The 26,007-nt window shown below is 36.3% G+C and overlaps 9 protein-coding genes and 1 long non-coding RNA gene across 16 annotated transcripts; 3 read left to right on the forward strand and 7 right to left on the reverse strand.

Moving 5' to 3' along the window:
* Positions 1 to 1,132: 1,132 nt before the first annotated feature.
* On the reverse strand, positions 1,133 to 3,089 carry AT4G37432. 2 transcript variants are annotated; one of them, NR_142399.1, is made up of 2 exons: positions 2,348 to 3,089; positions 1,133 to 1,936 (listed from the first exon to the last, which is right to left on the reverse strand). It is a non-coding gene; the product is annotated as an other RNA (long non-coding RNA). The 2 variants fall into 2 exon arrangements; NR_142398.1 differs by having other exon boundaries at positions 1,133 to 3,089.
* Positions 1,270 to 3,118, forward strand: CYP91A2 (cytochrome P450, family 91, subfamily A, polypeptide 2). Its single transcript, NM_119906.3, has 2 exons — positions 1,270 to 2,286; positions 2,372 to 3,118. Exons 1-2 carry the CDS (start codon positions 1,402 to 1,404, stop codon positions 2,987 to 2,989), a joined length of 1,503 nt encoding a protein of 500 aa, NP_195459.1. The 5' UTR covers positions 1,270 to 1,401; the 3' UTR covers positions 2,990 to 3,118.
* A 68-nt stretch (positions 3,119 to 3,186) lies between these two features.
* Positions 3,187 to 4,798, reverse strand: AT4G37435 (MADS-box transcription factor-like protein). Its single transcript, NM_001342439.1, has 7 exons — positions 4,602 to 4,798; positions 4,426 to 4,473; positions 4,258 to 4,273; positions 4,055 to 4,147; positions 3,886 to 3,947; positions 3,678 to 3,777; positions 3,187 to 3,331 (listed from the first exon to the last, which is right to left on the reverse strand). The coding sequence occupies exons 1-7, from the start codon at positions 4,784 to 4,786 to the stop codon at positions 3,275 to 3,277; spliced, it is 561 nt and encodes a 186-aa protein (NP_001328728.1). The 5' UTR covers positions 4,787 to 4,798; the 3' UTR covers positions 3,187 to 3,274.
* Positions 4,799 to 5,344: 546 nt separating this feature from the next.
* On the forward strand, positions 5,345 to 8,246 carry AT4G37440 (uncharacterized protein). 3 transcript variants are annotated; one of them, NM_119907.4, is made up of 6 exons: positions 5,345 to 5,516; positions 5,770 to 6,189; positions 6,706 to 7,022; positions 7,128 to 7,181; positions 7,272 to 7,750; positions 7,824 to 8,246. In NM_119907.4, the coding sequence occupies exons 2-6, from the start codon at positions 5,807 to 5,809 to the stop codon at positions 8,004 to 8,006; spliced, it is 1,416 nt and encodes a 471-aa protein (NP_195460.1). In that variant the 5' UTR covers positions 5,345 to 5,516; positions 5,770 to 5,806; the 3' UTR covers positions 8,007 to 8,246. The 3 variants fall into 3 exon arrangements, with proteins under 3 accessions (NP_195460.1, NP_001328103.1, NP_001078507.1); NM_001085038.1 differs by having other exon boundaries at positions 5,382 to 5,516; positions 7,272 to 7,754; positions 7,829 to 8,246; NM_001342440.1 differs by having other exon boundaries at positions 5,364 to 5,516; positions 7,272 to 8,246.
* A 7-nt stretch (positions 8,247 to 8,253) lies between these two features.
* AT4G37445 (calcium ion-binding protein) lies at positions 8,254 to 9,104 on the reverse strand. Of its 2 annotated transcripts, none has more exons than NM_119908.4 (4): positions 9,048 to 9,104; positions 8,824 to 8,938; positions 8,670 to 8,730; positions 8,254 to 8,582 (listed from the first exon to the last, which is right to left on the reverse strand). In NM_119908.4, exons 1-4 carry the CDS (start codon positions 9,076 to 9,078, stop codon positions 8,304 to 8,306), a joined length of 486 nt encoding a protein of 161 aa, NP_568026.1. In that variant the 5' UTR covers positions 9,079 to 9,104; the 3' UTR covers positions 8,254 to 8,303. The 2 variants fall into 2 exon arrangements, with proteins under 2 accessions (NP_568026.1, NP_001328280.1); NM_001342441.1 differs by having other exon boundaries at positions 8,824 to 8,957.
* Positions 9,105 to 9,697: 593 nt separating this feature from the next.
* Positions 9,698 to 11,210, reverse strand: AGP18 (arabinogalactan protein 18). Of its 2 annotated transcripts, none has more exons than NM_001342442.1 (2): positions 10,352 to 11,210; positions 9,698 to 10,172 (listed from the first exon to the last, which is right to left on the reverse strand). In NM_001342442.1, exons 1-2 carry the CDS (start codon positions 11,099 to 11,101, stop codon positions 10,086 to 10,088), a joined length of 837 nt encoding a protein of 278 aa, NP_001329215.1. In that variant the 5' UTR covers positions 11,102 to 11,210; the 3' UTR covers positions 9,698 to 10,085. The 2 variants fall into 2 exon arrangements, with proteins under 2 accessions (NP_001329215.1, NP_568027.1); NM_119909.3 differs by having other exon boundaries at positions 9,746 to 10,172; positions 10,352 to 11,084.
* Positions 11,211 to 12,537: 1,327 nt separating this feature from the next.
* Positions 12,538 to 20,106, reverse strand: SRFR1 (Tetratricopeptide repeat (TPR)-like superfamily protein). 2 transcript variants are annotated; one of them, NM_119910.4, is made up of 23 exons: positions 19,567 to 20,106; positions 19,348 to 19,457; positions 18,401 to 19,083; positions 18,265 to 18,309; positions 18,031 to 18,132; positions 17,872 to 17,952; positions 17,533 to 17,599; positions 17,310 to 17,410; positions 17,107 to 17,214; positions 16,649 to 16,719; positions 16,504 to 16,560; positions 16,078 to 16,183; positions 15,917 to 15,997; positions 15,530 to 15,616; positions 14,794 to 15,000; positions 14,250 to 14,575; positions 14,007 to 14,093; positions 13,810 to 13,909; positions 13,640 to 13,731; positions 13,514 to 13,555; positions 13,338 to 13,428; positions 13,159 to 13,256; positions 12,538 to 13,071 (listed from the first exon to the last, which is right to left on the reverse strand). In NM_119910.4, exons 1-23 carry the CDS (start codon positions 19,692 to 19,694, stop codon positions 12,783 to 12,785), a joined length of 3,159 nt encoding a protein of 1,052 aa, NP_195462.3. In that variant the 5' UTR covers positions 19,695 to 20,106; the 3' UTR covers positions 12,538 to 12,782. The 2 variants fall into 2 exon arrangements, with proteins under 2 accessions (NP_195462.3, NP_001329700.1); NM_001342443.1 differs by having other exon boundaries at positions 13,338 to 13,555.
* A 712-nt stretch (positions 20,107 to 20,818) lies between these two features.
* Positions 20,819 to 22,816, reverse strand: KAI2 (alpha/beta-Hydrolases superfamily protein). Its single transcript, NM_119911.4, has 2 exons — positions 22,156 to 22,816; positions 20,819 to 21,649 (listed from the first exon to the last, which is right to left on the reverse strand). The coding sequence occupies exons 1-2, from the start codon at positions 22,521 to 22,523 to the stop codon at positions 21,205 to 21,207; spliced, it is 813 nt and encodes a 270-aa protein (NP_195463.1). The 5' UTR covers positions 22,524 to 22,816; the 3' UTR covers positions 20,819 to 21,204.
* A 470-nt stretch (positions 22,817 to 23,286) lies between these two features.
* Positions 23,287 to 25,756, forward strand: AT4G37480 (Chaperone DnaJ-domain superfamily protein; the record flags this gene model as incomplete). The annotated part of the gene is made up of 5 exons (NM_119912.3): positions 23,287 to 23,744; positions 23,877 to 24,755; positions 24,916 to 25,001; positions 25,282 to 25,422; positions 25,591 to 25,756. Exons 1-5 carry the CDS (start codon positions 23,421 to 23,423, stop codon positions 25,754 to 25,756), a joined length of 1,596 nt encoding a protein of 531 aa, NP_195464.2. The 5' UTR covers positions 23,287 to 23,420.
* AT4G37483 (uncharacterized protein) lies at positions 25,753 to 25,980 on the reverse strand (the record flags this gene model as incomplete). The annotated part of the gene is made up of 1 exon (NM_001125660.1): positions 25,753 to 25,980. The coding sequence occupies one exon, from the start codon at positions 25,978 to 25,980 to the stop codon at positions 25,753 to 25,755; it is 228 nt and encodes a 75-aa protein (NP_001119132.1).
* Between the last annotated feature and the right edge of the window lie 27 nt (positions 25,981 to 26,007).

A 26,007-nucleotide genomic window follows, 5' to 3' on the forward strand; every position in this document is an offset into this window, starting at 1 on the left:
ACGGAAAATCATCTAAGCGCAATGATGTATGAATGAAACGGTTGAATAATTCTTGATTTTATGTTTAAAAACATATAAGCACCTCGATCGCAGCAAGCATGGGAGTGTGATTTGCACGTTTCATATATTCTCCTAGTCCAATTCTCTAAGAGAAAGATATCGATCTATGAGATGAGTTCTATTTATTGTTCGGTGAGTTTTAATTGATCAAATAAATAACTTTCTTTGTTAATTAATTAAACACCATGCGACTATAGTATTACTCCATATACAGAGATGTATGATTAGTGAACACGATTGTAGTATCCTCGATTTCTTTTTGTTATCAATTTCTTTTACACCTTGATCACAATCTGAGTGGTTGTTACTACTTATTAGCACGTTTCATATAAAGTAAATAATTTTATCAATTAATAATACATATATGCTTCAAGTTGAGAGCAATTAACGCTGTCAAAACAACACAAACAAACATTAACAATGAATTTTGGGAAGGTGTCTCTCATCTATGATTGATTTTAAGATTTGTTTTTCCTTCTATATTTGCAGGAAGGAATAGTTCTATACAATCATCAGCTAAACTTCAAATTCTTTGTAATCGTAGATGTTAATAGTAAACTCGAATATTCCCCAAGTCATACTAATAAACAATGAAAATTGAAGAAAATAAAAGTCATAAACAATGAAGAAATAAACAAATTGCAATATAACAATTTCTTACAATTCTCGACTTTTGCGCCTTTGAGACATGGTCAATTAATATTATGTATAGTAATGGTAGTGGACGAGTGGTTGATATGTGAATCCGAATTTAATCCCACATCACGAATTTGAATGTTTTCGAATTTCTATATTAAAAAGTTTTAAAATGGTTGCCAAGTTGTATTGGTTCGAGTATCTTTATTCCGAGACTAGCATATGGAAAAGATTAAAGAAAGAAATTCTAGAGTTTGAGTTTAGTAGCTTTATTGGTGGAGTTTTGAATTAGATTGATTTATATGGAAAACGTGAAAACTTGCATGTGTTCGAATTTCCATGTGAAAGGTTAAAAAATTGTTTTCAAGCTGGCATGGGTTAATATCTTTAATCTTCGACGAGCACATAGAAACAAATTTCAGAGTTTTTATTTAACTTAATAATGGAGTTTTGAGAGAAATGATAATCATAATATGGAGAACTCGAAATCGTAGAAGATGTTTTTTGTTTTTTTCCTCTGGTCTTTTAAAACGAAAAGCACAACTTTCAAGTTCCACTACTAATTGTCACGTTACAGATATGACATCACTACTTTGATTTGAGTAAAATTTTCTCTATAAATAAAAGAACAAACAAACCATAAGCCAAATCCTCGCACAAGTAGAAAAAAACACAAACATCCTGAAACTAGAAGAGAGAGACAAAATGTTATACTTCATCCTTCTCCCTCTTCTATTTCTTGTAATAAGTTACAAATTTCTCTACTCCAAAACGCAACGTTTCAACCTTCCTCCAGGACCACCGTCACGACCCTTCGTCGGCCATCTCCACCTCATGAAACCGCCGATCCACCGTCTCCTCCAACGCTACTCCAACCAATACGGCCCAATCTTTTCCCTCCGTTTCGGCTCCCGACGCGTCGTGGTCATAACATCCCCTTCTCTCGCCCAAGAATCCTTCACCGGCCAAAACGACATCGTTCTCTCCAGCCGGCCGCTCCAACTCACCGCCAAATACGTCGCATACAACCACACAACCGTTGGTACAGCTCCTTACGGCGACCACTGGCGTAACCTCCGCCGCATTTGCTCCCAAGAGATTCTCTCCTCTCACCGTCTCATCAACTTCCAACACATCCGCAAAGACGAGATCTTACGGATGCTCACACGCCTCTCACGTTACACACAAACCTCCAACGAAAGCAACGATTTCACTCACATCGAGCTAGAACCGCTCTTATCTGATCTAACATTCAACAACATAGTAAGAATGGTTACAGGGAAGAGATATTACGGCGACGACGTCAACAACAAAGAAGAAGCAGAGCTATTCAAGAAGCTAGTCTACGATATCGCCATGTATAGCGGCGCTAATCATTCCGCTGATTACTTACCAATACTAAAACTATTCGGAAACAAATTCGAGAAAGAAGTTAAAGCTATAGGCAAATCAATGGATGATATTTTGCAGCGTTTGTTAGATGAATGTAGAAGAGATAAAGAAGGTAACACAATGGTCAATCATTTGATCTCTCTACAACAACAACAACCTGAGTATTACACTGACGTTATCATCAAAGGCCTTATGATGGTAAAATTCTATAAACTTCTGTGAGATTTCAATGAAGTGAATTGTGAGATTCGATTTTAACCTGATTGTTTTTGAAATTGTGAAGTCGATGATGCTCGCCGGAACTGAGACCTCCGCTGTGACATTAGAGTGGGCGATGGCGAATCTACTGAGAAATCCAGAAGTACTGGAGAAGGCGAGATCGGAGATCGATGAGAAGATCGGAAAAGATCGACTAATCGACGAATCAGACATCGCAGTGCTTCCTTACCTCCAAAACGTCGTCTCCGAAACATTCCGGCTATTTCCGGTGGCGCCGTTTCTAATCCCTCGATCACCGACGGACGACATGAAAATCGGAGGTTACGACGTCCCGCGAGATACGATAGTGATGGTTAACGCTTGGGCTATACATAGAGATCCAGAGATTTGGGAGGAGCCAGAGAAGTTTAATCCAGATCGATATAATGACGGATGCGGAAGCGATTACTATGTTTACAAGCTGATGCCGTTTGGGAATGGCCGGAGAACTTGTCCCGGCGCCGGATTAGGTCAGAGGATTGTGACATTGGCGCTTGGATCGTTGATTCAATGCTTTGAATGGGAGAATGTGAAAGGGGAAGAGATGGATATGTCTGAGAGTACTGGGTTGGGTATGCGTAAGATGGATCCTTTACGGGCCATGTGTAGGCCTAGGCCCATTATGTCAAAGCTTTTACTCTAATAAGATGAGTAGAGGTTAAAAAAGAAAAAATAACTTATTGGATGTAACTGGTAATTATCTTTAAGATAAAGATGAATAAAATGAATCTTTGCCTCATAAATAACAAATAAATAATAGATAATTTAGATTCTTTTTATTGTTAACTAAATTATCTCCATAAAATACTTTTTATATATATATAATTTATTCCAGTAAAATTGAGTTTAGGATGTTATTTTACTAAGATGCAGTTTTCTTATACAAACGATTTCAAAGCTTATTTTCCGATATAAAAATTAATTTTGCTTAAATCCTCAAGAATTTTTTTATTCCACTGACGAAATTTCCAGGCTTCAAATCTCGCTGAAATGAAAAATAAAGTTAGCAATAAGCAAATAATCAGTTTAAAATACGTATCAGAATAATAAAATAACATGATTTTAAACTAACTAGCATTTTCTATAAGATACTAAAAATGTTAGCAATTGCGTTTTAACGAATGGATAAATTTTCATTTTAACTAGTTACATTTAAGTTTACTCTAACTAGTTACATAAGATTTAGACTTTTTTACAATAATTAATAATCGGAATCATGTCAAAACTGAAAATTTTGTATGTGAATTGTGAATGATACGTGACTAAAATGCTCGTTGTTGTTCTTTAACTGTGACTTTCATAAATAATCATTGTTATCTATATAAATTTACCTTCCGAGATTGAACTATATCCAACGTCTTCTGGAAATCTTCCTCTCGACGTTTAAGTTCAGCTAGTGATTCCCACTGATCTGGTATTTCCAGGAAACGCCTTAAAAAAGAAAATTAGAGAAACCAATATTAACGATTTATCCAAAAATACATTATCCATGTCTATTAGAAATATTTAATAAGCATATCTATAAAATAAGATATTTACTCCAATTGTTTTTCCACTTCGGCCAGTCGTGCATTGACTTCTTCGATCTCATCTTCGATCTCCTATTTTAAGAAAAAAAAAAGCATGCATAAGTACTTTAACTTTTTTTTGTTTATATACCTATATATTGCCAAATCATGAGATTTTTATTTTATTTTAATCAACATGCCTTTGGTTGAATTAGATAACGAAGCCCATCGTCAAGACTCTCGTCACTGCACTTGGTTTCTGAACGCATCTGCATGACCAACCGTTGTATATTCTAGATTCTCCATACCAATCAAGAAAAACAAAAAATTTAGGTAACGTTAAACAAAATCACTATACGAAAATCGAGATGAATTAACCGTTAGATAGTTTTGATTTTTTTACCGGTTCATGAGGGAGGCTGTGTTCGATCAGATGGACCAACCGAGTACAATATCAGGAGTTCATGCATATGTATAAAATAAGAATATTAGAACTCATACAATAAAATTAAACAAACCTATTACTTTATGTTCTTATATATAAATGCATGCATTAACACAATGAATTTACCGTGTGCGTACAGCCCGAGCAAGAAACTTGCATATAATCTCTTCGGGTCTATAATCATGAACAATAACGATGATTTGATATCAGATGATAGTAATAATATATATGATGAAATAATAAAATATTGGAGCTACAAGAAGAAGAAGAAAATGAAAACGTAATTTATTAATATAATATACCTCTCTTTGGCATAAAAGACGAAGAGTTTACCAGAAGGAGAGAAAAGAATGAGAGCAACTGGTACATTACATAGAACAAAGAGTTCATAAGCTTTCTTTAAAAGCCCATTTTTTCTTTTGGCGAATGCAATATTTCTTTGTTGCCTATCATTTATTCTTTTAATCTGTATTTTTACTCTCCCCATTTTTTCTTGTCTTCTTTTCACAATGTTTTCTCTTTCTCAATTAGCTTTCAAAATATTTTTTATAAGTTTATTTATATAGTTATGAGAAAGAACTTTCTATGGCTAAACTTGTAGATTTTCCATTAAATTGTATCAAAATTACTAATTACTTTAAATTAAATAAATTTATTAATTAACATAGAACCATAATCTTGTTTGTCAATCAAAAGATTTAGTTTTCTTAGTTAATCTTTTCTTCTCCAGATATATAAATGGGTATTATCTATTGCACATATATTTTATAAATTGAAGTAAATAATTAATATATTTATAATATAAAGTAAATGTTATATTCATTAGATTATGAATTTGGATAAGAAATCTCATTTATTATGGCTCAGTGGCCCATTTCATCCCATATATGAATTGTGTTATCAAAATTTATGTCCTGGATGAATTTTTTTTACCAAATACTATATGTAATGAAATGTTTTGACCAAATATATGTAATGAAAAAAATAAAAAAAATTGGGTCAAAAGGGAAAGAAATCCTTCTCTAGAGGATAATGGACCCCACTTGTGTAAGATAAAACAGTCTCTCTCTCTCCCCCACAAGAAAAAGCCTCGACCACCTAACGATAATGGTGGCTATGAGATCTCCGTCTTTTCTCCGTCGTGTTTCTCACCGCCGATTATAAAATACTTATCTACTACCATCTCCTTGTCGGAAACGGCGAGCTAAGTCGATTAGGTATTTATTCCTTTTATCTCTTTTATCTGTTAAAGCTTTCTTAGGGTTTTTGTTTTTGTTGTTTTGCATTTGAAATTGTGATCTCATCGACTATCAAGCTTCGAACTTTACATTAGGGTTTTGTGTAAATTCGTGTTCTTCTTCACTTTCTCTTTCCAATTCGACGCATATGGATACGTGATGAAAGTTTTCGAAAATTTGTTCAATTTCAAGTTTAGTTCTTTATGACTCTACTGATTCCGGATTTTTCTAGGGTTTTAATTGAGAAGAAATAAAAAGGATATTTTGGTATGGAGGTGAAGGAATCGAAGATAGATATGGATGATTCAGTCAATAAGGAGATTGGGGAATTACCAAAAGATATGCCTTGTACTAGTAACTATGAGGACCATAGTTTTCATAATCATGTTGAAGAAGATGTCACTGAGGATCTTCCTTGTGGTGGTGATGATATTGATGCTGATGCTTCTATTAAAAAAGAGGTTGCAGAGTTCGACGAGGACGAGGTTGATATATTGGAATGCAATGATAACATTGAGATTCAAGTCTCAGGGTGTGATGATGGGACTGATGGATATTCGAGTTCGTTTGGTGGAACGGATTCTGAACATGAGAATGATCAAGAAGTTGACTCCATGATTTGTAATGAGACTTCACTTCCTCTTTGGGTGAGGTAAGCTCTTTCCTCACGCTTCTTATTTAGTCTTTTATCTTAATGGTTTCCATGAAGGTTTGTTGTGTGTTTAACCAATAGCAGAATGAGAAAAAAATGTCCTCTTGCTTAATTTGGTTTTGTAGAGATTTTGATGGTTTTGGTAGCTTGTGTACTTTTACTTTTTAATTGAACACTATCAGTTCCATCTCTATGTTGCTGGATTCTTAAAAGACTGAAATTTAGGAGTTACTTGGGTTCCTGTACTAATGAGAAAAACGTCTGTAGCTTAATTTGGTGTTGTAGATTTTCATGGATTTGGTAGCCTTGTTTACTGTTACTTATTATTGAACACTATCAGTTCCATCTATGTGTTGTTTGATTGATTCTGAAAGGACTTAAATTTGTGTGTTACTTTACTACGACTTAGCTAGCTGCGTCTTTGATTTATCTCCTTTTAAGGAAGTCAGGAGAAGAATTGCTCTATATCGTGAATGGTATGCGGTAATTATTATGGTTTGTTCCTTTTTATGGCAGAAAAAGGAAGCTGACTGATCATTGGAGGAGGTTTGTACAGCCTACTTTAATGTGGCGTTGCAAATGGATTGAACTCAAATACAAAGAACTTCAGAACCAAGCACAGAAGTACGACAAAGAAGTTGAAGAATATTACCAAGCCAAGAAGTTGGAGTTAGAAAATGTCAAATCAGAAGAACTTGGAGTAAAGGCTTTACCTCCTCTTCCATGTTATACTCAGAAAACCCGACTCATGAAGAGGAAAACGAGAAAGCGAGTTGAAGAGACCGCTGATGTTACATCCTATGCATCAAACCATAATCTCTTCTCTTATTATGGTATGGAACTAGTTTGGTGTTCTTGTCTTTCTGGTCGTGATTAATGTTCATCTACCATTACTTGTCTAATAATTTCTTATCTTATTGTTTCTGATCTTTGTATAGATTGTCGGAAATCTTTGGCCGATATTGCTCTTAATGACAACTCCCGCAACCTAGGTATGGTGTTCTAAAATCTCAACTATGATATGATATTACTCCTTTTGAAAACTTTGATCTTATAAAATATTTTCTGTCTTGGGTCATCAGATAAGAAGAATAAGAGCGCCAAGGATGAGACAGCTTTCTCTGAAGAGACACCGCCTCTCGAGTTTAGAGAAGGCGATGCGTACTTGGAACAGATACTTTTGAAAATTGAAGCAGCAAAGTCAGAAGCCCGTAACTTGAAGATCCGCGTAGACAAGGTTTTGAGTGAAAATCCAAGTATATTCCCTCTGGCTAACACAGTGAATCCACTTGGAGCTGCTGATGTATACACCAGCTCAGAACAACAAAAGCCCCTGCTGGCTATCAAAAACGAAGATGAGAAATCGATCATCTCTGAAGAAAAACCGGTGAAATCTGCTTCAGTTTCATCTCATCACGTCTCACCTGAAGACGACGAGACAACAGATATTTTACTGTCTGAGATTCTAGCATCAAAGCGAAGGGAAGGGAAATCTATTATTCCCGATAAGAATCTAGTGAAGACAGAACAAGCTTCAATTGAGGAAGGTCCATCAAGACCTGTAAGTTTTCCGCTAACTCAGTGTAACTTTGCTAAACCCTTTTGGTCTCATATGCCATTCTAACACAACGCAGGTAAGGAAAAGAACACCGCGCAATCGTGAAATCATTACGAAGGAAGAGAGTAACCCAAAGAGGCGTCGGGTTTCAAGAGAGAAGCCAAAGTCTAATGCTGTGATGGCTTCTAGGTTTTCCAACAGGAAGAGAAAGCGAGGAAAACGAAGGTCAGGCTCTGCCGGGTTACGAAGAAGATCCTGAAGAAGGTTTGGAAACTTTCAAGTAACTAATCGGATCTTGTGTTAAAAAGTAAAAATTGTTCATTCTAAGATATTCTTAACTCTTAAGCCTTTAAAGTACAAAGAAATATTTATAGTGGCTGTGTTTTGATTCTTCATGTCAACAATATATTCAAACTACATCAACTTTTGAACTTTACTTCTATAATTTAGAGTGTATATATTTTTCTCTATTTTGTATTATCAATCAATCATGTTTTATATCTTGTCGGTGCTAAGTTTTTTTTGTTTGGAAAAGAAAGAAAGCTTAGTTAAAACACTATTTCAAATACATTCGTCTAGAGAGTTTGGCAGAGACAATGGCTAAAATGGTGACCGTAGGGACGAATATAACATCAGGTATAAGTTTGATTAATTTTAACTGAGGAACATTCTCTCCTGCTCTCTTAGCCGCCATTGCCGCCGGTGGAGATACTATTCCGGTGATCATAGTGACATCATCGAGTTTACTTGGCTTCACGCTCTTTGACATGAACTCAATGAACAATTTTTTCTTCTCTTCTTCGTCTTTCGCTTCCTTCCACCGCGCGAAACAAACCTGTTTAGATCATTCAACATTGTGTTAAAAATATAGAGAAATTATTATAAGATTCTTTGTGTGATTTTGATAGAGGAGAGGACTCACCTTTATTTGGTCCGGGGTTGGGAAATCGAAGTGCCTGCCTGGTAAAGCCGAGTTGAAGTTGCTGCACTCAATAGATAAAATTCCTTTTAAAAAAAAAAATGTTGGCCAACATAACCATTGTTTTCGAATGATCAAATAATGAAACAATCCTTACTTAAAGATGTCTAAAACAGCAACGTGGAAATCGTCGAAGTTGTTGATAGCTTTTTGGGTAAATTGTTTGTAGAGTGAACCCATTACCATATTCATCATCTGCGTCGGTGGTACCCCTAGGCCAAATATCGAAATCTATTTAGAAAGATATATAGGACGAAAATTTGTCAAAACGGTTATATAACGATTTGAGTCGATAATTGTTAGGTTAAAAAATTGCAAAACCTTTTCCGAGAAAGCCCATTGAACTACCCATATTGTCTAGAAGTTAGTCTTTAGGAAGAAGAAAATGTTATGTTTATATACAAATTTGTATTGGTGTGTGGAATCAGAGACTTGGCTTGGTGGGTTTGTGTCTTTGCAAAGCCAAGAATCTTGAATCTCTACACAAGACCTTGGTTCAAGTATAACTTGTGCTTTACTTACAAAATCTTAGCCATTTCTTCACAGTTGAGTAATGTACTTTTAATAAAAGCATGGGGAATATGACTTGTCCTCTATTCTCACTTTCTTTTTGCCTACCATATTAGATATCCATTAATTTTTTTCTTTTTCAAATCTAGTTCTCTAAGGAACAAGACAAAAATATGAATCTAGCTATTTGAAAGGTACAATAAAAAGCATTGTATTATATGATTGGTTGGATCTATACATGTTTAGTAATAAATTTTAGACAATTCATTTATAGCAACTTGGCCACTTGAGTTGGGTATCAGATATGAATTCAATAAATATTTACCAACTTCACATTATAAAAGACTAAGATCCAACTAAGTAGCTGACACTTTCATTCTCGCATAATTATACTCCAATTGTAAATATTTGTTTAAAGAAACACATGTAATTGGTTTCAAACGTAAATATCAACATTTGATTTACTAACACTTTAAACATTTAAAAGACTAAAACAAATTATGTAACTGCTTTGCTTATTGTTACATAGACGTTACTTACACAAACATTTTATTTTAGAGTAAATGTCCATAATTCTGCATTAAAATTGAATGTGTCATTTTCAATAAAGAACTCGGACCCATCACTAAAGGACTTTTGTCTGCAAAAGAAAAGAACAATCAATGTGTAAAACAGTATTTTCATCACTGACAGATATGAATTCTTATTATTTCCATATAAATAAAATAAAAGAAAACAAACTGTATAATCAATTAAATAATACTCATTACCAAATTCGTAAAGAAAGAGACAATGGTAGGGTCAAAAATATAAAAACTAAAAAATATCAGAGGTGAAATGATAAATAATTTAGAATGCCATAACGAGAACGGCCCATGCGGTTGCAACCGCTCCCACCGCTACATTCCTCAACACCCTTGTGCTCGCTGCTCCGCTCTGCATTCAATTCCATATTTTCATTTTAGTTAATCGAATATGTAATTACTAAATCAATATAACAAAAATTGAAAATCTATGTTCACTGTTTTGAAATGTCTCATTGGTTATTTTTAACATTGATACTCGAACTTGTGACGGTAGATAAATATCAACATTGTTGATATAAGCTAATGTACCTGATCGTCGGCGGAAGGACCGGGAGAAAAAGCGTCGGAGTTAGGTCCGGGAGATTCAGTCGGTGGTGCAGGTGGACCGAGAAGTTCCGGAGCCGGAGCAGGTGCAGCTTGATGCTTTTTCGATTTCTTTGTAGTCTTCTTATGCTTGCTTGGAGCAGGAGCCGGTACATCAGCAACCGGAGCGGCTACCGGAGCTGGAGGAGAATCAGCTACTGGTGCTGGAACCGGTGGAGAGCTCACTGGAGAAGAAACCATTGGTGCAGGAACCGGAGGAGAGCTCTCTGGAACAGGTGTCGGTGGTGGAGACGACTCGCTAACAGGAGCCGGAGATTTTGGTGACTCAACCGGTGAAGAAGCCGAAGCAGTTGGAGTTTTCGCCGGAGCCGTAGTGGGAGAAGTAACGGCGGGGGATTTAGTAGGGGAAGTAGTTGGAGCAGAAGGAGTGGTGGGAGATTTGGTCGGAGAAGAGATAGGAGATTGGCCACCGACACCGGCGACGACAATGCAGATCAATGTAACTGTTAGGAGGAAATTGCGATCCATAATTTTGTTAAAATTTGGATCAAACAAAAAAAAAAAAAAGAGTTTGAACTTTGAAGTGATGGTTAAAGTACTGATGGAGTTTAACCAAGCGTGTTGTTTGTTTGATGTAAGAGAAGTGAGTTTTATATAGGCGATGAGGAGAGATCTGGATCGTTGGATTAAAAAAGGATCACAGACAGATGTAGCCGTTGAGAAACAGAACATCATATCCTGTATCTATTAATGTAGGATTCAATACTTTTTTCATTTTTATTTTACAGAATAGCTCTTTTACTTTTTTCTTGTGCGTTTTTATAAGGATTTTTTTTTCTTGGCATTTTTCTCCTGTTATATTCTGCAATAAATTTATTCGCCAATGGTGGGTAGATTAGCATGTGTTTTGTTGAACATATGATCAGATATAGAAAATCAATTAATAGTAATTGTTTTTACGTTAGACATTAAATTGGTTATACTATAAATCACTAGTCTTGTGTCAACATAATAATTGGATTTGAAATTGATACCAATGTCGCTCACAAATTTTATCATTGTTTAATAATTATGATATTTTATATTATAGATTATATCACACGGTCGAGAAATTTCCAACTACTAAATTGTCGGGAAATTATTAGTTAAAAAAATAGCACAATATAAGGTACATAGTATAATTGAGATAAATTTTTGGGGTACGACACATGGAGTCTTGGATTAGTATTATTATGTGATCATCACGGGTGAAATTATTATGACTTGATGCATCATGCGTCTATAAATAAATAACCTTAATAATGAAAAATGATTAAACTCAAGTTCAATATAATGCAATCAAAATAAGACAAGGAGAATGAGGAAAAGAAAACGTAAACAAAAAAAAAGAGAGTCTTTGATCGGAAGTTAGAGGGAGAGGACAGCTGGTTGATTGATTTTGCCACTTTGGATTGGTGCCCACACGGATTTGTTGGCACTTTCTTCTATTTTGGCTCGTTTTAATCTATAATTTGTTGCCACCGTCACCGTAATTGCCTGAATACTCTTTGGCCTTTTTTCATTCGAGTCGAAATGGAATCAAAACCGTTGCCAATGAAGAAACGTATTGCTTAGGAGCTACGATTTTGATTTCTTTTTGTTGCTTCTCACTTTGTTCCAATCCTTCTTTCAATGACTTTATGTAGAATATTGAAAAGTATTCATAAGCGTTTCCTTATATTTATTATTTTGTGTTTTGCCAGACTAGGAGAAAACACGTTTCGGTCTTAAGCCATTCTTAATACTTTTTTTTTTTTGAGTTTTTGAATATAAAGACAATGAGTAAGTGGAAATTCTGAGAGCGGCGCGTCGGTGGAGAGAAAGCCCAAGCTAATGGTCGTTCGTTGACTTTGTTAAAGACTTTGACGAATGAGACAGTGAGTGTTATAACGATAATAAATGAAACTCGAATCTTGTAATCATTTTTTACTATGAAGCAATTATTTTGAGATTGATTTCAGAAACATGCAACGGTTATATGATCATGGTATCAATGCTGTCAATCAGAGCAGACAGAAGATTGTATTAAAAAAAGAGGTGTCAGAATAAACTTAAAACAACATAAGATCGGCCAAGGGTTGTAAACTCTCATGTTGGAACCTCTCATGTTGAGACCAGAGAAATCATATTTAGATACATTATTAAATCTGTAAAATTATATTAAACACGAGAGTTAATAAAGTTAAAACCCTAACAAAGCTTTTCTAGCTTTTTTTTTGTTTTTTAGATCAGAAACAGACGGAAGATGTTTGACTGAAACACAAGTTTTCTTACTGCTCATGGTTTAGTTAGCCTTCTTCACCTCTTATGAAAGATTGTGAGAGAGACACAGAGAGACAGAGAGAGAAGGAGAGACAGAGAGAGAGAGATTTGAATCTCAATCGTTGTAAGTGCTAAGCGCAGCAACAACCGCTCCTGTTGTCGAAAAAGCCGAGGAAATTTCCGTATGGTCTCTCCACGACGTATTGATTTTCAGGGACGGGTATAACCAAGACTTAACCGAATCAACAAAGGAACCCGGTTCGACATTAAGTATAGCTTCCCAATCGATCTGTAACCCTTTCGGGATAGTCTCAGTGAACTCCATATTAGCAGCAAGCAGAAGTCCAAGTAACACTACAAATCCTGTTACAGCAGTTCCTCGAGCTAATGGCATAAAATTGTACCTGGTAAAAAAACCAATGATTGCTATTAAATACCAACAGCTTCCGAGTAATTAATCAATCATACGTTAGGTTGTCATAGTCGTTTACCAGTAATATGTCATGCGTAAGATGGCGTCTCTAACGGTTTCTAAAGCGTCGAGCTCAGTAGAACCATAGTTCTCTCCACAATAGGCAGTGCATAAAGCCTGTGGATTCAGTTAGACTTTTGAGTTTGTTTTCTCAGAAACAAAAGAAATACCAATTATTTGCATATGCTTAGGTCTTACCTCCCAAGCTGAGGTCATTTCTTCATCAAAGTCGCTCCACCTTGCAGGTGTACATGGAGTTCGAATTGAAAAATCATACCCCAGCCTTCCCCTGGATAAACACGAGAGAAATTTATTGAAGAAAGTGGTGTGATTAGGATTTGTGTTAATCACATGCAACAAAAAGTAAAATTTACGGTTTTTGAATGCAGGTGATTCTAGTTCCTTCGAGGCGTTTCCTGAAGATATGAACAAAGAAAGCAAAATCAACATAACAGAAAATCTTCAGTGAAGAGAATTACGGGACAAATCAACAAACCCACCCTTCAGATCCGGTACTGTCGCACCAAGTAGCCACCCAGAAATCCTCACCAACAATATTGTGTAGCTCATCACACGTTTCAGCACGCATTATCTGCATCTCGTGAGGAAATACAGTAAGAGAACAATGATAAAACGAGTATCATTCACGCGAGAAGAAAGAAACACTGACTTTTTCGATCTTCTCATCTTTAGAAAGATCAATAACTTTATCTTTCTTGCTGCGTACAGAGAGTTTATCCTTGATGATGCTCTTTGCAAGAGTCAGGGTTCTGAAGTAACATATTAAAAACTGATCAGTCCATGGACTGAGACAAAATCATATTGAATACATGAAAAAATCTCATGTTTTCTATTATATATGCTTACCTTTCATAATTTGGGAAATAGCGTACTACTTTAGCTTGACCGAGTACCATTGGTGTATGAGAACCAAACCCAGAATTAAACTCTTCACTGCAATCAGTATAAACAATCTCAACTACCCAAGTAATCAAATGAAACTAAAGTTCGGCAATTGAAGTTCTACTTAAACATAGACTCGCAGATGCTGAGCCTGCAAGAGTCACTAGACATCAACCATTGACATATCATGGGAAATGGAACTTGTACCTTAGTTTGTTAACCCACACCACTGGGTCACAAGGCTCTGAAATTTGTCTCCATCTGACAGCAGGGGAATAAACGTCTTGCCAAGACAAGATAGAGCGGCCTGATGATCTATCTTCTAGTGAGGCATATCCAGTTGAAGTTTCACTGAAACTGCTACTACTACACCCAGCACCACCTCTATTCTGGCTAAGAATGTTGGTTCTCTCTCTCCTCCGGTTTTTCTTTCCATTTTTTGTAGTGCCTTTGGTTGAATTCCTCCACTCTATGCGCCAAGCTTTGGAAACTTTTTGAGCAATCTCTATCACAGCTAATCCTGCCATACGGTGCTGTAAAATCATGGAAACACAAATAATCAATGGAATAGAACTATGATACGCCTATTCGTGTATAGAGTAGACATCTAGTGATTAAATGCAACAGGAACCTTCTGGCGCAAGAAATAAAGAGAGCTGCTATGAGGTTTAAATGTACTACAGGGAAGAAGAAATTAACCGAAAAAAGAATGTTGAAAAGGTAGATACTCCAAAAATTTGCTGAAAGTCACCTGGCGTTTGTTTGGTAAGAATCCAGGACAATCATATTGGATCCTCTTGCCTATTAAATCAGCAAAACGAAGAATATTCGCCTTCTGTTTGGTTATTGCAAGATCTTGCTTTTTCAGTTTACCCTTCTTAAGTGATTCACGTAGGGGAGGTTGTCTGTAAACCTTTTCACATACATTTTTTGGGTGTAATCTTTTGCACCAGTACTCCTGAAAAATCACAAGAAATTAAAAGCCACGTTCACCACATATAAGAGTGGAAAAACTCAAAAAAGCAGAGTGACAGTGCAATGAACTCTGAGATCTACTTTCTAATTTCCACCTAGAGCACTTGAAAGCACTAATAATCATCTAGTATCTCAAAACGAAATAAAGGATCAATTCAGACTTGGAATTGGTTGAGCTATTTGATACTTAATATATATTGTTTTTTGTTAATTCAGGGTAAATCCCTGAACCTATGGAAGGGTTCAGGAGAATCAGGACTAATCCCTGGGGAGAGGGTATCCCATGGGTAGGGTCCCCCCAAATGTTCCTTGATACTTAATATTGAAGTCACATTTTAAAGACATTTAAATGTTCCTTTCCAGCACATTCAGTATACCCAGTTAAACTTGACCAGTTTGTTCCCATATATTTCTTTGACACGCAAACAAAGTAAAAGTCCGACTTTGTGGCAACATTAGAAATATCAAGAGAGAGAGAGAGAGAGAGAGAGAGAGAGAGAGAGAGTTATCACCTTGAACATTGGGTCTATGTCACCATCAATATCAAAGCATAAAAACTCACTACTAACTTTGGAAGCTGTATACAAGGCAAGCTCCTTCTGCAGAAGAAAAAAGAATAACTTTAAGTGTTATTGTGAAGGAAACGTTTAGGGCTGCTACGAAACCTCCAATTTTATTAGATAGACTGATAGAGGGAGGTTTTCATTGTTCAGTGTGATAGTAGTAATAAACAAACAGAGAATCATTACTATCAGATAATAAGGCCATGCTTTTACAACATAGTATTGCAATAGCCTATCATTACAAGTTGCTACAAACAACAGTGTAGAAAGAAATTAGTCTTGCAGATAAAACTTCAAAATCCAGTCAAGCTAAGTTATTAACAAAGAAAACGGAACCTGATAAAACGCCAAGCATTGAAGAACAAATTTCTCCACTGCATCAAGTTCCACGTCAACTGTTGCATCATAGTCCTTCACCTGTGAGCATATTCAAGGCAAGTAATAAGAGAGTCTCCTTTAAAACTATGTAACCATAAAGTTAACAAACAAATATTCACCGCATCTCTATACTCTCCTACGGCGTGATAGCAGGAACCTCGTAGGTACAAGCACTCTATTGTGTTCTCAATGCTCAAGCCAATAGATAATTCTTGGATAGCCTTCCTGAGAAATAAGATCACCAAAAACAACTACAGGTGAGTAATATCACTGCTTTAAAGACCAGCCTTGTACATAAATACCAAGGTGTATGACCACCAAAAGAAAAGCTTCCTTTTAAAACATCCTTTTGCTCAAACGCAGATCTTTATCACCAAGAGTCAGGGGAAGTAATCTTATCGGATATCACATTTTAAAGTAGACATTGAGATATCCTTGGATCCCTCATGAACATTTAAGGTAACATGCACATCAACATAGACAAATTTTCCCCTTTAAACAAAATTCAGTTTCCAACAATCCTAATTTACCCTAACAGAACATACCTGTGTTCGCCTAATCCATGGAACACTAATCCACGCAAGTGATAGGCCTTCCAAACCCTGGTCAAGACAGGAAAATTGCCATGAGTACGATGGAAAAGCAGAAATATAGTGCAACACGTGGTATTGCATCCCAAATAAGAGCTACCTGTTGTCGACTTGTAGAACCTGCTCAATGCATTCCAAAGCCTTGCAGTGGTCGGCCAACTCTTGATAGAACTGCCAGGAAATGCCAGGAAATAACCATCGAGTACAGTGAATAAAAAGGATGAGTGTATCATAGGTAACTGATTTAAGCAATAGACTAGGATGAACAATCAAAATTAAAGATATAAGAAACCAAATAATCAAGTAAAGTTGGTCCTTCAGAAAAATCTTAATTAGCCTTCAAAAGTCATAATTTAAGCTTTCTTCATTTTGAAGTCTCACTAGCTTTACATAAAACTAATGTTTATTCACTATTACATGCATGAAAACACCAAAAAAAAAAGAAAAAAAAAAAAGCAATGGTTATAATCCTATTTTCATCACAGTTCAGCTTAATAGTTGAAAATTCAATAGACAAAGCATAATCTCATACTATTTATTTTATTATTTGTGTGTTACCTGGGCGAGATGAAGCCATGCTTCAAGATAATTACTATCCAATTGGATGGACTTTAAATGCGCCTCTTCAGCTTTTTTGTATTCACCAAGAGAAGCAAATGCTAGTCCCTGGAGAGATCAACAAAGTTTTACTACGAAAACATTTGCGTCCATGGTTACTTTGGAAACCAAGAATAACGAATAACAATAGAGAATAGTCTTACCAAATAAGTGTATGCAGACTTGTTATCTTTCTCTTGCTTCAGACATATAGATAGGTCCTTCACAGCAGCAGTGAAGTCCTTAGATTTGAAATTAACAATACCTGAATCCATTGTGAATGTCAGTAGTACTTCATGGTTTTTCACCAAAGAAATCATGTATTAAGAAATGAAAACTGAAATAAGGCGCAAGATTTTAAAAGAAACACTGAATAAAGACACTTACCCCTTTCGTGCAATACATCAGGTGAGTTTGGCTCAAAAACAAGTGCTTTAGTCAAATCTTCAACCGCCTATCACAAAGGGTATTTTAATAAAAGTGTTGTACAAGAAACGTTTTTGGATTTTTACCAATAAAACGCAAGCACTAAACAGGCTTAAACACAGACATCAATCAGCGGATTATCCAAATTATTTGATATCAATCAGACAATATTATTGATTAACCAATAAATAATCAATAAATGTGCAGGGCGAACATTAGTAACAAGCCTTGTAAAGTACATTAATTGTTTATGCTTTTAGCTCTGAATTAAGAAAAGAAGCAGCGAATGGAATCACTAACCTCAACATATTCCCCAAGAGCAGCACGAGCCTGTCCTCTCCGCTTCCAGGCCTCACTTGCTGCTGGGTTAGATTGGATAGCCTGACCATCATCATCATAGAAGCAGAATTGGTGAACTTAACCCACTGTGGTAACAACTCTTGTCAAATATATGAATACCTTAGTAAAATCAGCTATAGCACTTTCAAGCTCTCGTTGGAATGCATAAGCTGTCCCTCTTCCTATAAGTGCCTCAGGGTAAGTTGGTTCTTCTTTCAGCACCTGCACATAGATAAACTAAATAGTAAAAAAATTGACCCAATAATGTTTTCCCTAAACAACCTCCGAAAAGAAGATAAACAGAGAAAAAAATAAGCAAGAGACACTCGCCAGAGATAAAGATCACCAAATCACCTTATCAAAAATAGAAATAGCTTTCGTATAGTTTCCTTCATTCACCTGTTGACAAAACAGAAGCTCAGTCATCAAAAATTTGGAAGCTATACCTTATAGCTCTTTTCTTTTCCTTTTTTTCTGTGTATTGCTATACCTGTGCAATGCCTCTAGAAAGTCGAAAATCCACACTTATGGAATGGGTTCCCGATATTCTTGCTATGGTGTACTTCTTATTTTTCCTGGATTCATCACTAATTCCGCAACGTGCCTCAGCTTTATGGCTCATTTTGCTAGACTTAATACTTATCTTGTTTCCATTAATCGATAGCTCCCCGAACCGATCGGAACTTTCAGCTAAATTATCATGCAAATCAGAACCATTACAAGGTTTACATGATTCATAATAACCATTGATTTGGCTGCCACACTTTCCATTCTCTTTTTCCTTGTACACTGATCCGTTACATAAGTCGGAATTACCATCAGATTGCTTGCTAGCCTTGGATGCAACTTTTGAAAAGCTTACTATCTTTGATTGCTCGCCCAATTCGCTAGATGACTCATGTGAGTTCCCATTGCTACTTGCTCCTGATTCATGGTTGTCCAGCTTGTCACTTTTTTCATCAGACTTCTCACTATGATAGGCAGGGGTCTCTTGCGGAGACTCGGTGGCATGACTTTTTAAAATCCCATCAATTTCTCGTCTTGCATCTTTTAAGAGTTCTTCTAATTCAAGTAACTGCTTCACATCTGCTGTCTGCTGCAACGCACTTTTATACCCTTGCTCCAAAACAAGAACAGCTTCCTGTTTTCTCCCCAAAGCCAAAAGAGCGCGTCCTAGATGGAAAAGCTGATACACTTGAGTTCACATGCAGTATACCAATCAAAGTAAACCATGATCCGGTAACCATAAAAAATTCCATCCCCGATAAGATATATAACTTAACAGATATTCTTAAGCAACCATTATATCGTCATAACTAGCAGGCACTATAGCATTATCTAAACCCCTAATTCTAGTTCTGAAGCTATCCCGAGAATCAAACTCAATTCCCAGAGAAACTATGAAGCACTCAAGTCAAAGCTTGGAAGTGAACTAACCTTTGAGAATAAAAGCTTGAATGGCAAAAGGTTCAAGCAGAAGTGCCTTGTCACAGTCCTTAATCACATGCTTGTGAAGCTCCAATTGATTATAACAAAACGCTCTATTGCTGAAACCAAATTCCCAATTCAAAAAAAAATACTGAGATTAACGGGAGAAAAATCATTGATACCGATCCGGAGAAATTGAATGAGAGAACAAAGATCTCGAAACCAAACCATATATCCAAAATTGAAGACTCCTTAGCAAGGAGCGAATCGAGAACTCGGATCGCTTTAGACCAGTTCCGTGAACTGCAGTGCTTGGCTAACTCGAATCGTTCCGATGTCGCCGTCGCCGTCGCCATTTTTTGAGCGGTGGTGTCTCCGATGGAGAAATCAATCGCCTATTTAATCTTTCTCAATTTTATCCCTCTTCTTCGTGGCCGTCGTGTCACGGGAACGATGGGTTTAGGGGTAAAAAGGGAAATTAGTACAGTGGAGAAAATGGTAAAGAGAGAAGACTTTGACGGAGAACGAAACGGGGAAGAAAAAAAAGTAACGGGGAAGAGAGAGATAGTAAATAAAAAAGTAACGGAGAGATAAGAGCGAAGAGACGATGATGGTGAATGTGAATGTGATACTGGTGGTGGTGCTTGTGGTGCTGCTGCTGCTTCTCAATAAGTGGTGCTAATCAAATTTTGGGGCAAGAGTCGCACACGTATGAAGTTTCTTGTCACGTGACTTTTTGTTGTGTATATATGGGCCTAGCCCACTTATTATTTATTACCCTTTTACAATGGGCTAGCTCTGTTAATCGTCTTGCCAAAGAAATTCTAAGCAAATTGAAGTTAGGTGTGTGACTGTATTGGAGAACAAATTTGAAGTATATATATGTTCTCAATTCTTTCATGACTATGTAAACATTTAAATTGTATGACCTGCAATGAATTTTAAAAAAATGGAAGTTTAATCATAGTATTTGACTTTTTTTTTGGGTAGGCTAATCATAGTATTTGACTAGTGATGAAGAAATAATATTGTACCAAATGATATTTAAATTTCAATAATAAAATAATTTTAAGAAAATAAATAGAAGTTTTATATAAAGTGAATTATAAAATGGAAGTTTAATCATAGTATTGACTAGTAAGAAGCAATACAATATTTACCATTTTGTTTTGTATCACTAATTTTTTAAAGCTATTTACTTACCAATCTATAACTAATTTCATAAACAACAAATCGAATAAAATCTGAGCAGGCGCGTCAATAAAATTTGAAAGTTATTAGTGATAAATGATAATATAGAAAACAATATCTTTTGCACCGCATCCCTATAATAACATCAAACAAATCCATAATTTCATAAGCAAACAAACCTAACAAAATATGACTTAACTCCATCCTAATTCAAAACCCTAAATTTTCATTTTACTTTGTTTAAAACTTGGCTAATTTTTGTTCACAAACAAACAAATTTCAAAACCATCACAATATGTATGTTTTATGGTTTGGATTACCCATCCATAAATGCAAACTCAATGCTAATTCCTAGTATCACATGTTAATTACTCTTCACACAGTATAGCACAAGCACTCTTGCAAAGTTGCAATAATTCACTATGGACCATCAATTACGAACATCACTATTACATCAAGCAATAATGAGCTCTGAGCAAAGCTGTGGACAAAAGACAGAGACTTTTCGTTAAACAAGATAAGAACAACAAAGATCAAGATACTCAAGATAAACGAATCAGAACCAAACGACAACGAAATAATGTTCTCAATAGACTAGACAGACATATCACATCAGATATTTTTTTTCAACTTTTCTTACATCGTTTAATAATTAACTAATTAAATCTCTTACAATCACATAGCAATGTCATTACGAATGTGACGGAGGATGACAGGAATAACAGAATCTGGTGAGCTAAGCTGAGGAAGATGACCATCAGAAGGAATAACCTCGACGACGGATTCACAGCCAAGATTGGCGTGAAGATACTCGGAGACAACGACTGGTACAGCTAAGTCCTTAACACTTTGGAGAATGTGACACGGAACAGTGACAAAAGGTAAGATCTGTCTCATGTCACTTTGGAAAATGGTCTGGCCGACGGAGAGAGCTATGTCGGGACGCATATTGAAGAGTGTTCTGCTGAATTCTTGAACGGCGATGGAGTCCATGTCGCCACCGACGGCGAGTGGAGCGAAACCTAAGCACCACGCTTTGTAGTTGCTTCGGATGGCTTCGAATAGTTGGTTTAAGTCTTCTTGTTCGAATCCACCTTGGTAATCAACATCGTTTACGTATCTATAAACGTACCAAAACAATATAATTTGATTATATATGTTTCTTTTGTCAGAAGAAAATTAAAATATATAATATACTGTGTGAGCACCGTTTCAACAATTTTTTTTAAAAAAAGTGTAAGTAACACCTCAGTAAAACCAAATAAAAAAAAACAAATAAACAAATGGGTATTTCATGATTTTTTGTTCATAATTTACGGATTTTTATTGAAATATATAATGAAATGCTTCACTGATTTTGAGAAATAGGATAATTCAGACAAGAGGATAAACAAAGAGGCACTTTGTCGAAATTATGTCAGAATGAGAAATAAATATTTCGAAATAATAGATAATTGTGTAAATTTAAGGACTTAAGATGATTTTTTTTTATTTAAATTGTAATGTTTAATAGTTTTTATGAAATCAGACAAGAGAAGGAACAGAGAAGCCCTTTTGTCTAAACTATGTCAGGATGAGATAAAAAGCAAAACATATTTCTATGTACAACTTGTGAAAAAGTTATACCTCGGAGAAGCAGAGATCATGACGATTTTGGAGAAGAGATCAGGACGGTTAAGAGAAGCCAAGACACCAATCATGGCAGAAACAGAGTGGCCAACAAAGATACAAGACTCAATCTTGAGATCTTCCAAGATTGCAATCAAATCGAAAGAGTAGCCTTCGAGATTTGAGTAACGATCGAAGTCGAAATAGTCAGGGTTGGTCGTACCGGCTCCCATGTTGTCGTAGAGGACGACGCGGTAATCGTCGACCAGATGTGGAACCAAGTGTTTCCATACTGACTGGTCCGTGCCGAACCCGTGACCTAACACGATCGTGGCTTCTCCTGAACCAATCACCTTCACGTTGTGAGCTTCTTCTACCACACCCATCTCTCTAAAGAAGATTCTTCTCTGGTTTTCTTCTTGGTACCTCTCTTAGTCAGTTCGTGGAGAAATTATGATATTTGTGTTGTTTTAGAGTGTTACGTATTATTCTTTATAAAAAAATTCGTATCTGTGGAAGAGGAAATAAATTATTTAAAATATCGCGATTTACAGGTGGCAAAAAAAGGTGAATGGAACCATGTTTGTTGGATTGTCAAACATCGCTATTCGTGATAATTTGTTTTTTGGAATCAAGCCCAAAATATTTTGGAACATTTAATGGAGTACATGACGTGGAGTTACTGACTTCTGTTCAACAATAAAATTGTTACATTGGGTTACAAATACATGAACCAATTATTTTTAATTTTGTGCATGAATTTCAACAATGCATTAATGCGAAAGAAAATTAGTTTCAATCATTCAAAGAGTGGCAGCAAATAGTCAAAAGCTGATATAATTATTATTTTAACAACACTAGTTAAATTTCGCATGTATACAACTTGCAATGAATATAGCATCTAAAAACCTCATAATATTTGTTTTTTTCTGCTTGACTTTAACTTGTCAGTACTTTTCGATCATTTAGAAGTTAGAAGACATTAATTATTCATGGAATGCCATGGTGAGTATACGACCACGTATTCACATCCACTTCCTCATCATTTTAAGAGTCAAAAATATCTGTGAGAGGATCCTGGCCCATTAAAATTCAAGGCCCATTTAGTGTAATATGGCTTCATGTTCTCTCTTTCCTAAGACCGTTTTTACTGTTGACCAATAAAGTCTGAACTCGTGATGACGTGGCGTGAAATCGAGAGACCCACGTGTCATCGGCGTGCCGTTATCCTCTTTCCACTTCCGGTCTCCGTTCCCACCTGAGTAAACCATACTGGTCGTGAAATGACGATTCTCGCCGGGTTGATACGCCGGCGTTTTAGTAGATTAGTTCCGGTTCAACTGAATTACGGTTTCGAACCGTCGCGAATTCTCTTTAACCCGAGTCAAGGAAGAACTCGGTTGCTGAGCGGCGAGGCTGAGTCCAATCGGAACGAGTTTCCGGTGGAGAACGCTTACGATATCTTGAATGTCTCCGAAACCAGCTCAATCGCAGAGATCAAAGCATCATTTCGCAGACTCGCCAAGGAGACTCATCCTGATCTGATCGAATCCAAGAAAGATCCATCAAATTCGAGACGATTCGTTCAGATTCTCGCTGCTTATGAGGTACAATGAAGAAAGCTTCACTCTTCACTCTTATGATTAGTTTCAAAATCGAAAATTTCAAGCTTTTCAAGCTTTTGTGATAGAGTTATAGCTTTAGAAGTGTCTGATGAATGATTTGTGGTGATGATACAGATTCTATCAGATTCTGAAAAGAGAGCACACTATGATAGATATTTGCTATCTCGGAGAATGGTAATGAAGAAGCACTCGGGACAAGGTTATATGATTCACAGGTATAAAACAGGATTGACATTGAGTCAAGAGATGGAAGTAGTTGAATGGTTAAAGTGGTATAGAGAAGCAATACATGATATAGTATTGGAGAAGAGAGTAGCAAATGGTACTGGTTACTTAGATGAACTTGAAGAAGATTTTTATTCAGCTATACGAGCGGCCTACTTTGGGCCTGATGTTGAATCTGTTGAGCTTCTTCCTGATTGTTTTGAAGCTGAGGAAAGGTCTGTGTATGATACACGAGAGGTTTTGCATTTGGTATCAGGACGGGATCTTTTTGGTATGGTTTCCTTGGTTGATAACTTCCTTGAGCTTTCTTCTGCTTGCTCAAAGAAATTGGCTTTGTCGTCGTTTATGGATTCGGACCTTGGTCAAGCAGTTGAGAAAGGCAACAATGACATGATGTCTGCTGAAAGGATTGGTCTTCAGATATCTCATATACAATCTTCAAGAAGTAAAAACCATGTTTCTGATGCGTATAAAGATATTCAGCTGCATGTATCTGGAAGAGTTGTTGCTACAGCCATTAGGGTTCCCCCAAAAGGGTATCATGAAAAGAAACAAATTGAGGGTGATCACGATCTTATACACGTTTTCCTCAATTCAGATGAAGGATCTAATCATGGCACTGAATCGCCTCCGGGAAATGAAAGTGGTGCCAGACTTCTTGTTGGAACTATAAGTGGTCTTGGGACAATCCCAGATGAAGGTTCATGTTATGTCTATGATGGGAATGGTGCTAAGACTCATGTGATAATGAAACATAGGACATTTCTGGTTTGTGACTTATATGATCTAGCATTTCTTTTTATGTACCTTTCGCAAATTACAACGTGTACTTTTTCGGGGAATTGTTCTGTGATGCATATAGAGATATGATCCGCTAGTTATTTGATGGAATAGGCATGTATGAAAATTCTTCATCCACACTCTACAGGTGAGACATTTGCACTGGTACAAAATTGGGGAAAAGGTTTCCATTTGTGAATGTAGATGCAGTAGAGCGAAGTTACCACCAAGCAAGTAAGCCAAATATTATTTTTGTTTTATTTTAGTTCTGGCTCACCTTTAACTCGATAAAATAACAAGATTGGACAGCCTTTTCACTGTTTTCATCTTCGTTAGAATGCAATTCAATAAATTGATATCTGGAACACAGAATTCTGTAGTTTCCTTTGTTGAAATGCTGAAGTAGTCAGTGATCTTTGTTGGAATGCTGAACTTATGATACTGATCCCTAACGTAGCCTTCATCTTTCTTACCTCAGTGACATGAAACCATAATTGCATGGATTTGAAAACAGGTTTTGGTTGTTTGAGCCTCGTTGTGGTTTGCATGATGTCGGAGGATGGTATGTTGAAACTTATGGGAAAGATAAAAAGAGCAGGACGGTCCTGGCACAAAGATTCTGGGATGGCCTGGAAGAGGGGAGTACACTGGATGGGTAAGCTTACTATACATATGAAGAGAAAGCAGCTTAAGATATTCTACTGGCATCCTTGTATCTGCGTTGACCACATTTTTCCTCAGTCAATAAAGTCTGGTTACATCTCTGTATTAGTTGTTGTTTGTGAAGTAATCTAACTTATATATGACTTTTTGTATTCTCCAGGAGACTGCACCCAGGTATCTACTTGCTTACACTAGCATATCGTACTCTTGATCTTGAAGATGAAAAGAGAAGGAAACGGTCAATATTGGAGATCCTCGAGGCACGGTTATCTAAAACATTGGATTGGTGTAAAGAATTGGTTAGAAGAAAGGGCCTTGGAACTTAATATGGTAAACCTTCTCCCTTTCCGGATGAAGATCCAAAGATGATTGGATTTACAATTTCCGCATGGATGCTAGCACTTCCATTTAGACTTATGAGGTTGTGGCTAACAAAATGCTCACCAAAGATGGGAGTGCTTAGTTGTTTAAGGGGATCTTGCAGACCAGAAGGTGGTTTTAAAACCCAGAATGGACGGGACCAGAAGGAACACAAGAAATGGTGAAACATATACTGTGCTGGGGTGTTTGATCAAAA

Source organism: Arabidopsis thaliana, chromosome 4 (genome assembly GCF_000001735.4).
Source record: "Arabidopsis thaliana chromosome 4, partial sequence".
In the NCBI taxonomy this organism is placed as follows: Eukaryota; Viridiplantae; Streptophyta; class Magnoliopsida; order Brassicales; family Brassicaceae; genus Arabidopsis; species Arabidopsis thaliana.